At 47.1% G+C, this 10,243-nt stretch overlaps 1 protein-coding gene across 53 annotated transcripts in view; it reads right to left on the bottom strand.

The window, feature by feature from the left end:
• Window positions 1–1,726: 1,726 nt before the first annotated feature.
• Tfdp2 (transcription factor Dp-2) overlaps window positions 1,727–10,243 on the bottom strand; it is a 141,137-nt gene continuing 132,620 nt past the window's right edge. For 21 of the 53 annotated variants that reach the window (XM_087561271.1, XM_087561256.1, XM_087561264.1 and 18 more), the window contains 2 exons: window positions 7,811–7,916; window positions 7,368–7,588 (listed from right to left, as the gene is read on the bottom strand). In XM_087561271.1, coding sequence (XP_087417397.1) covers window positions 7,405–7,588; window positions 7,811–7,916 — 290 coding nt within the window. In that variant the 3' untranslated portion in view covers window positions 7,368–7,404. 53 annotated transcript variants of the gene reach the window in all.

The following is a 10,243-nucleotide window of genomic DNA, read 5'->3' as shown; positions in this document are numbered from 1 at the left end:
GCGCTTCCTACACAGTGCATTTTATAGTCTGGTGTTTCCTGGAAGCAGGCTTAAGCAAAAGGCTGGAAAGGACCTTTTGAACAGTGGCTAGGCTGGTGACAGTACTTGGATGTGCCTAGGAACGGTAGGAGGTTTTCTACATCTGGGCGAGGCCAGGTGATTTCCTGCAGGCTTGGGGAAGGCGCCTGAATGGAAGAAAGCAGGAGAGAGTTGGCGGCAGCTGACTTCCATAGACAGAGACAAAATAGCCCTAGGAGAAGCAGCAGAAAAACCCTGAGCTCCAGTGGGCACTGCAGTCGCAGTCAAGTCTTTGGGCTCTGTCAGCAGCAGGTCCAACGGCTACTGATGGCCGGTGGTGACCCTGCTGCATGAGTGGCTCAGTGGTCATGGCTACATGCCCTTGGATACTTTTACCAAGTGGCACAAAGTGGCTGCTAGCAGACGGATTAGAGCCACCCACACCAGCTTGGGTTAGTCCTGCAGGGAGTCTGTAGGGAATGAGGGTCCCTCTCCCTCCCTTGATCTGGTCAACGGAAGCGCTGACACAAAGCGGCATTCACTCCTGGGATTGTGTGACAATGTTTTCTATCCTTAAAAAACTTGTCTGTAACATATGCATGCCCACTATTCAGAGTCCAGGAGCGTGTCAGATCCCTGGGACTGGAGTTAGACGGTACTAGCTGCCACATGGGTGCTGGGATCAGACCTGCGTCCTCGGGAAGAGCAGCTTGTGCGCCTAACCCGATTGTCTCTCTAGCCCCACTGAGTTCTTTTTAAGGTCCACTGTCACATTGTGACTTTTTTTTTTTTAAAGATTTAGTTATTTATTTCATGTATGTGGGTACATTGTAGCTGTCTTCAGGCACACCAGAAGAGGGCATCAGATCCCATTACAGATGGTTGTGAGCCACCATGTGGTTGCTGGGAATTGAACTCAGGACCTCTGGAAGAGCAGTCAGTGCTCTTAACCACTGAGCCATCTCTCCAGCCCATGTTGTGATCCTTTAACTGCCCTCCTCCTGACCCTGTGTGCAGCTTGTTGGGATACAAGTCACCTAACCATCTCCTCCCTGGAAAGGTGGTTCTTGCATAGTAAGGGATGCTGAGGTGGTCCCGGAGGACAGACAGATGCTATTGCATAGTCGCTTGGGGACAGCGTTGTATCCTGTTGTTTTTTTGTGTTTTTTAATAATTGTATTTTTCTTGGATATTTTATGTATTCACATTTCAAATGTGATCCCCTTCCCCCATCTCCCGTCCCCATTTCCCTACTTCTATGAGGATGCTCCCACCCCTACTCATCCTGTTGTTTTTCTATGCTATGAGTGATGATGAGAGGGCACTGTACCTGGGGCATGGTTCCTAAGAGCTGCCTTCAAAGCAGCCTTTGAATTCATGAGTCCAACTCAGAACTCGTTCCGGGTGGTGCAGGTATTGCACACTGCAGGGCTATACGCGCTGGGGAACCCCGATGAAGCAGCAGAATGGGAGCCGAGTGCCTACTGATCCTGTTCCCAGAGGCCTCAGCCAGTCCTCTGGAGAGCTTTGGTGTTGGGGTAGCTCTTCAGAGACCCAGAACTGGGACAAAGGGAGGTGGGGCTTGTACCTCTCACTACCTCAGTCACTCAGAGTCACTCAGTACTCAGCTCAGAGCTTCAGTACTGAACAGTGTGAGGTCGAGAGAGCTCCACAATATCCCCGGCAGCCATCACTTATGACATCAACATTATTTTAAATTATTTATTTTGTATCTCAAATCACAGAGTATATGATACAATTATTCTCCAGCTCAACATACTCATTCCAGATGTCTTCTCTTACAGCATGGACAAATATGTGTGGGTTGATGAAGAAAATCACTCAGAGCTTATTAAAACTGCTTCCTAGACACAACCTGAGCTTCTGTCTGGAGTGGGTACAGGGAGTAAGAAAATTTAAATTCCCTGCCTATTCTGGGTAGGTGGTCCCTGAGCTACCCTTAGTGGACACTGCTTAAGACTTGTCGGTTACCTACTGGAAGGCATTTCAAAAACCACAAATAAGTATACAGAAATAGCTCTTCTATAAAAAATTCCATACAAAAATAATAGTATTTATGCAAAGTCTGAGATACTACAAAATAATATATTAGCCTATGGACTTCAATTTAGGGAGGAAAGTCTAAGAGGCAAGCAAGATGTGCTCTGCGTTTTCCTTTACCTCATTTAAACTACTTAGTGCGCGACATGGGTATGTGTGTCATGCAGAAAAAGGGCAAAGTTACACTTTTCTGGAGACAGAAACTCGCGGCACACAAGCAGAGCAAAGCGTCTCTGAATGGAAAGTGAGCGACCTGGTGACTGAGCAACCTCCCTTCCAGTAAAGTGTGACAGGGTAAACGGGACCCAGGCCTCCTGAGCAGTCAGAGCGGGTGGAGAACTGGTCCCGTTTCTCAGGATGCTGTCCTAGTACCGCCCGGAAAAAACAGATTAGCAGCCTGGAGAGAAGCCACTTCCACAGAGAAGCCGCTGGACGAGTGGAGACACTTCAGTATCACGAGGACAGACAGACAGAGGGTCTGAGCATGGGAAACTGGTACAGCTTTTGTACTCAGATCATGACCAAGGTGCAGCAACTGAGTCTGAAGTCAAGCACAGCAGAGGGATGGCTTCTGAAGTCCAATAATTTGGTTGGAGACAAGCCACTGAGGCCCAGATGGCAATCCCACCTCTCGTGTCCCTACCAATGTACAGACTGAATGGACCCTTGCCTGGAGGTTTCTTGTGATCGTAACCACCTATACTGGAAGTCCTGAGAAGCCCCAAGATGGCACTACTTGATGGGGCTTTCGAGAAGAGATCCCCTGTGTTCCTCAGACTTTTGGCACTTGTTGGCGAGACTGGAGCTGTCTGGCTGGAGCATGGTGAAGGTGTGCTTTGCAGTAAGCAATGATGCCCTGAGGGAGGTGGCAGGCCAGACTGTTGAGCTCACTGCTATAGAGGCGAAGGGCTGCTGGGCCACACATGAGGCTCTGGGTACTTCCTGCCCGAGGCCTGGCTCCCAGAGATGCTCTCTCCCTTTCTGAGACCTCAGTAGAGAAGACACAAACCTTGACTTCCCAATAGCTTCTGAAGTAGCTTTCTAAGTAGAGAGGACCAAGGTCCTCTCTGCTAGGATAGAAAGCAGCCAAAGCACTGGTTCTACAGGGTTTTGTACATTAAAAAAAGATCCAGGATATCATCTTAGCTGAGAGACTGCGCAGAACAGACAGTGTAAACACGTAGCTTTCCTCTCGAGACACCGTGAGGGACGGCTACCCACATCAGTGTCAGTATCTGCCAAGGACTCCAAGGAAACATAAAATGCCAGTTTTGTGTCCTAATTTTTCCCCCTTAGCATACTGTGATCAAAGATGTATGTAGGAAAACTGGACCTTACAGATGGATATTTTTCAGGTACTCCGCTAATAGGTAAGAGGCTATTTCCTGAGGCTTGTTCTAACTTATCACAGCCTTTTAGCACTAACGTTAACAAAAAGAATTAAAGGAAGAATTGTCACATTAGCCTCCCCTTCTGAATGACAGTGCTGGGCTCAAGTACAGGTCAACAGAGCGTGAGTGAACTGACTTCGTGAGCTGGAAGGGACATTTCTGAGGCTCATTTAAGTGCCGTGCTGCAGGCTCCGGGCATGTGCCCCGGTCTTCAGAGACTGTGTATCGATGAACATTAGTGCCCAGAGGCACCGGCCCAAGGCGTACACAAATTGGAATGCCATTGGGAAGCTAGCTCTTAGCTATCCAGTCCACCTTCCAACAAAGACGAAGTCTATGTGCAGCATGAGGGTCACTCTTCGTGCGCTCAATTCATGAGCTTATACATTATCTCTCTTTATGTATTAGCAGCTTACAGATCATGTGATCTCAGCTCTCCCGCCTGCAGGGTAGGTTCAGCTCAGGGGAATGCGACTCACTGAGAACTTCAGGGCCTTGCTGCAGTCCCCGCCTGCCTTTCAGGTCCTAAAGCTAGCTAAGTTCAGCATTTCAACATTCTCGCTCCAAAACAAACCATGTCCCATGCTCACCACTAAAGGAGCAAAATTCTAAGGTCTATGTCACAGGTTTTTTGAATGAGGACAACCCATTTTGGTTGGGAAAGGAGCTTATAAAACTGAGTAGGTTTTTTGCTCTGGGCGTGGTTACGGCATAAACTGCTGACGCCATTCCTGTCATCTGCTTAGTCAGTCTGTCTGTCTGTCTGTCATGCACACACACTGTTCAGACTGTCACAGGGCACAAATCACACTGTTCTTGAACAGCTTCACTGCCTCTGACTTAAGATATCGGTTTAGATTTAGAAATGGCCGAGTTAGGAATCTACGAAGGGATACAGTGAGACATTTCTTCATCTGGACTATCCAAAAGGGGAACTTTCTGAGGACAGACCTGGGAATTACCTTCTAAAATGGGTAGCGTTCTGCTGCTGCTCTAAGTATAGGTTTTGCTAACAGGAGGAGCTGTCTTCATTCTGGTAAAACAACAAAGATGACAGGTTTTCCTCCCCACACTTCTTTAAAAGAATCAAATAAGAAAGATGCAAAGTGTGTGGCCACCACAGCCTGTTTTCTGGATGACTGTTCATAGGGAAAGATTCAGTCCCTTCTTCCTATGTAAGGCACAATAAATATAAAGACCGACTAGACTTCCAGCAGGGACACATGACGGGAAGCGTGCTAAGCGCGAGGGCTGAGCACCTCTGTGTAGCCTGCTGGACCTGTTCTTCACATGGAGGGCGCAGGCAGCTGCACATGTCATCAGGGGAGTGACATGGGTGCTGTACCCTTGAGAAATAGCAAACTGACCCTTGAGAGGGGAAATCCGCCTCAGCTCCTCGCTAAGCAGTGACCAGCACCTTGAGGGTAGGGAATGGCTATGTGCAAGGAACCTAAGTGCCCTCCTACAAAGAAACCCAGATGCTATGACCACAGTTTAACTCCCCGCCCCTTTGATTTTGATCTCTGTGTTAAACTGTGATTCAGTGTTGCTGGACCCAGAGCAATATAAACATAGTGAATGAAGATCAGAGTTCATCTTTTTCAACATCTCAATTTAGGCTCCTCTCTCACCCCACCTCAACCTTTGGGGCATGCGTGCGTGTATGTCAGGGCTAATCTAATGTAGCCCGGGCTGGCTTCAAGCCTCTGGTGACCTTTTGCCTGTCTAGGATTACGAGTGTTACCACCACTCCTGGCTTGGTCTAGTATGCAGATGCCCTCAGCAGTACATCACAGAGGAGGAACAGGGTTACACTGGGCAGTGCAGGGCAGTGGTAGTTAGAATGTTCAGGGGTGGGGCACACAAAGATTAAGTCTTTGGTTAGCTCCCCAGCTCTTTCCCCTGGACAGGGTCACATGTAGCCCAAGCTGGCCTTGAACTCACTATGTAGCCAAGATTGACTTTTCTGCTCTATTTCCCAAAAGCTGGGATTAGAGCCACACAACATGCCCAACATGTCTGCCAATTTAAAGCCCAAGTTTTGTCAATGTAAATCATACGGCAGCAGGGGCGCAGATAATGGGAAACAGTTCCTTGAAAATTACTGCAAGGATTTTGCAGTCTAGTAAGTGGGATGGGTGTAACACATGCATTTGCTTTAAGTTCTGAAACATCTTAGGACCAGTAGCTCAGTATTTTGAAGACTGAAAAAGCATTTTGTGGCCCTTGATGTCTCTAATCTCCATGTCTTCCTACGTTCCCAAAGACAGACAGTGATAACAGGAGGTAGCTCCTGTTGCATTCTGAGTCACTTTGCTCTGAGAGCCTGAATGTGTTCTAGAACTCATGTCAACACAAAGCCCTTTGAAACCTGCCAGGACCGTTATGCCCCTTGAACACTCTGGGCTCGTTCTACAGTTTCCTCCTGACAGAATGAGTTTGCTCCTGAAGAAACCTAAGCCACATCTGTATACTCATACTTATCAGTGTTAATGGCCTCAATAACCTATGTAAGCCAGCCAAAGCTTTTTGCTCAGCTCATAATGGTCAAGTCTCAGAAAGGCATCATGGAATAGAGCCTGTGCTCCCCGAACCACAGGACTGAAAAGAGCATTTGGACTGAACTTGGTGCAGGGCTCACAGAGAGCAGATTCAGACGGCCCTGGCTTTACCTGGTCGTGGAACTGAGTCTGCAGCCACTCTCTGCCCCCTTTCAGGCCTTAACGGATTAGTAAGTTGAGTGTGGCTTGGCAGTGGATGTCTCATGCTCCTCTACGTGGAGAAGCAGCAATCACACACATACCGCGGGATTTTCACGGCATCTTTGGCTTTAAGATCACATATGACATGCCACACTGGCATGGATGCAGGCAGCTGGAGTGTTCACGGTTTTAACAAAAATACTGAATATTGAGTTAGTTTGAAATGCAATTTACCCAGGAATAAATCTGTAAGGTCATTTTGATAATTAAAATATGGAAAAGATAAGATGTATAAGATAACAATGATGGCCATATTCTTGAAATAAAGACAAAAGTAATGACATTTGGTTCATTTTTACAAATTGCACATGGGTAAAATCACACAGTACTGCAGACAACTGTAGACAAGCAATTTGGTCAAAGGAATTGATTTCTTTGTCTCATTGTAAATTAAAAAGCTGTATGAATGCATAGCTTTGATTAAAACTATAAAAACAGTTTCTCTCTCAGTAAAACTCCAAACTTAGAATGCTGGCAAAAGGCAGTGCTGGCGAAGTTTTTAATGCACATGGAAATGCTATTCTACTTTGGCTTCCAGAAGTAGTCCTAGTAACTCCTATGCACCAACGCACTGACAGATGCTCACCTCAGTTTAGTGTAAAATTTCCTACGTGTCACCTAGGTACTTAAAGATTAGCGCTTGCTCCCTTCAGAAGCTAAGGCAGCAGATGCAAGAGGCGCTCAGCTAAACCTGGACCAGCTCAGCAGTTCACCGCTCCGCGCAGGCGACAACAGACCCCCACTGTGACTTCCAAGTTCACTCTTGCCTACCAAGGACAGTGGGCGGGCAGGCGAGGGAGAAGCTGTCATCACTGCATACTGCTCCTTGCAGCCACCTGAGGTCTAAATGCTCACACTGTGGGCCTTTAATCCCCACCTCCCTGAAAACAAATGAACTTCACCGCACTGCTCTTCAGATCGGCCTCTACCTCCTCAGAAAGCTTGCTCTGTTGGCGATGTCCACAGCTCTGCAGCTCCGCTTCATCCACACTATGGGAACTGTCATCTCAATCATCTCAGCCTGCGTGTAATTTGCTTATTGTGTTTCTCTAGTTTTCACTAAACACAAATGCAAACAAAGGCAAAGACTGAAGCAATCATTTCAAAACACAAGAGCTCACACTAAAGACACACATGAGCATCAAATATTAAACATGAGTTCTCTCCTGTCTTTATTCAGGGGAGGAGGGGTCCTCCTCTTCATCTTCCTCCTCTTCATCGTTGAATGAACAGGGGGTCTCACCTCGGGACTCCGAAAACTGAGAGGCTGCAGTGCTGGACTGGTGACTGTTTGGGGCAAGGAACTGCCCAGTTGCTAAGGCCACTTCAGCATCCAAGCACAACCCTTGGTTTACACTAGCAAGTAAGTTAGAAACACACATTAGGTTCATTAGTGCAGGGTTGATCGTTCTTTTCTCTTTGTACAACACAGGGATAAAAATTACGGCAGCGCTCTGGGAAGACCTGCTTGCTTTTTAGCCTGATCCACCTGCTGCAGCAGCAGCACAGCCCTGATCTCAGCAGAGTCAGGTCTCTCCCTGTGGCTTGCTTTTCTCACCTTGAAAAAAAAATACATACCTTGATTGGGGTACAGTGGCACCGGTGGTCGGGTCTAAATTTGAAATTGATTGGGTAGAGTTCAAAAGTAGTCCCTGATTTAACCAAGAAGGTCCTGTAGAGACGTCTGCAAGATCAAAGGAGCAAACAAACAACTATAGCACATGTGGGCTTTGAACTCTTGTGACTGCTTTGCTGTCTGAAGTAAACATGGGTTCTATGTCTTGGTGACAGCTGGACCATCATTCTGCCCTGTGAAGAACTTGGTGTTCTACATCGGTTATTTGGGGGCAGGGAAGGGCCACAAATAAATTTTTGAACAAGAATGGGAAGAAAAAAGCTATAGAACAGCAGACTCCAGAAAGAAAGAATGCAAAGTCAAACCTTGACGATCTCCCTTTTCCTCAAGGCTTTTCTTTCAAGACATTTCCTGAAATCATGTGTGAAGTCCCGAGCTGCAGGTGAATGGTTAAGAAAGCAGGTGCCCAAGGAAGAGGTGCTGGGCTCTGCTGGATATGGGAATTGTGATCTGTCCAGTAGGAGCGGGACTTAAGTCGCCTGAAAGGGCAGTACTCTTAACTACTTGGCCATCTCTCCAGCCTTCTTAATGTAAGACCCAACATGGTAGCTTACTGGGTAGAGTGGTAAGAATGTGGACTGTCTTGGACATTTGATGTTCTCACCAGGAAACACCACGACTGCGATGTTAGTAGTCAAAGCCGGAACTGGGTAATGATATAAGAATCAGAACTATCTTAGGAAAGAACGCAGCACAGCTTCTGGGTCAGGCAGATGCTCACACTTGGCACTCCTGCCCCAGCCTCTCCTGTGTGTGCATGGATGGTGTGTGTGCGTGCAGACAGGTATGTCCTAAGACAGGGTCTCTCACTGAGACTTAGGGCCAGCAGACCAGCCAGCCCCAAGGATCCTGCCGTCTGTCTCCAAGCACTGGATATTAGCATAGGCCATCACACACTGCCAACTGAGCCAGCTTCCCACCCTGGGTGCGCCTTTTTAAGTGTATGCAGATAGTCAATACCACTGCTCATCAATGGTCCAGGCTTTTCCTAACGAGCTCCCTGCCTGGTGTCGTGGGCTTTATCATCCAAACAGTCCTATTTTTAAAGGTCATGCTTTTAATGAGGGATTGTTTTACAATGCAATCATTTTTAAGATTTATTTTTATTTTATTGTATGTGTATAAGTTTTTGCCTGCATGTGTATCTGTAAACCAGTTTCATTCCTGGTACCCATGGAGGCCAAAAGAAGGCATTAGATTCCTTGGAACTCAAGTTACAGGTGGTAGTGAGCCACCAAGTAGGTGCTGGGATCTGAACCTAGGTTCTCTGGAAGAGCAGTGCATGCTCTTAACCTCTGAGCACTCTCTCCAGGTCTGCATTCATGTTTTAAAAAAGGCGAGAGACAGACCTCACAGAACACCACCGAGATGCCCTGGCCATCTCCCTTCTCCTGACCACAGGTCAATTCTTACTGCGCTGTGACCTGAGCGCTTCTCCCTGTACAGAATACTGGCTCAGAGAAAACTGGACCTGAATGTCTAGAGACCTCAGAATTACTGGATGAATGTGTATAGTCTCTTTTAGTAGTGGCTTTAATAAACAGTAAAAGTTTTAGAAACACAGCCAAAAAAGGAAAATAAAAATCTCTCACTGCAGGGCATGGTGGCACACACCTTTAATCTCAGCACTTCTGAGGCAGAGGCAGGCAGACCTCTGAGTCTGAGGTCAGCCTGGTCAACAGAGTTCCAGGACAGCCAGGGCCACACAGAGAAACCCTGTCTCAAAAATCAAAAAAATAAAATAAAATGTAAAATCTAATGCATACTCAGAAAATATACTTTGCTCAAATAAATTTAAATTTGTGCTCACTTATTCCATTATTTTCATTTCTGTGTATGTGTGTGGCTTTGCACACACCAAGGCATGAGTTCACACTCATGAGGACAACTTTAAGCGGCTGGTTCTTTCCTTCATAGACATAGGTACTAGGGATCAAACTCAGGGCATCAGGCTTGAAGCAAACAGTTTACCCAACAAACTGTCTTGTCAGCCCTTGAGGGGTGTGTGTGTGTGTGGTGTGTGGTGTGTGGTGTGTGGTGTGTGGTGTGTGTGTGTGTGTGTGTGTGTGTGTGGCGGGGGTGCTTTGGGAGTTGGTCCTGGCCTTCAAACTTGTTGAAGCAGGGTCTCCTGTTTCTGCTGCTGTACTGCGTTCTCCAGCTCGTTGCTCTGAGAGCTTTGGCAAGTTTTCCTGCCTCTACCTCTTCATCTCCCTGCAGGAATTCTGAGATAAAAGAGGGATACGGCCTGTATGGCCTTCTATGTGGATTTTGAGGGTGAAACTCAGGTCAGGCTTGTGCACCTAGTTTCTGTACCCACTGAGCCACCCCTCAGCCTCTGTGTTACATTACCTTTGTAATTGCTGTGCAGAGACCAT

The sequence above is a fragment of the Rattus norvegicus genome, chromosome 8 (genome assembly GCF_021556685.1).
Source record: "Rattus norvegicus strain SHRSP/BbbUtx chromosome 8, alternate assembly SHRSP_T2T, whole genome shotgun sequence".
In the NCBI taxonomy this organism is placed as follows: Eukaryota; Metazoa; Chordata; class Mammalia; order Rodentia; family Muridae; genus Rattus; species Rattus norvegicus.
The sequence above is the reverse complement of the archived record's forward strand: the minus strand, read 5'-3'. Positions and strand labels throughout refer to the sequence as shown.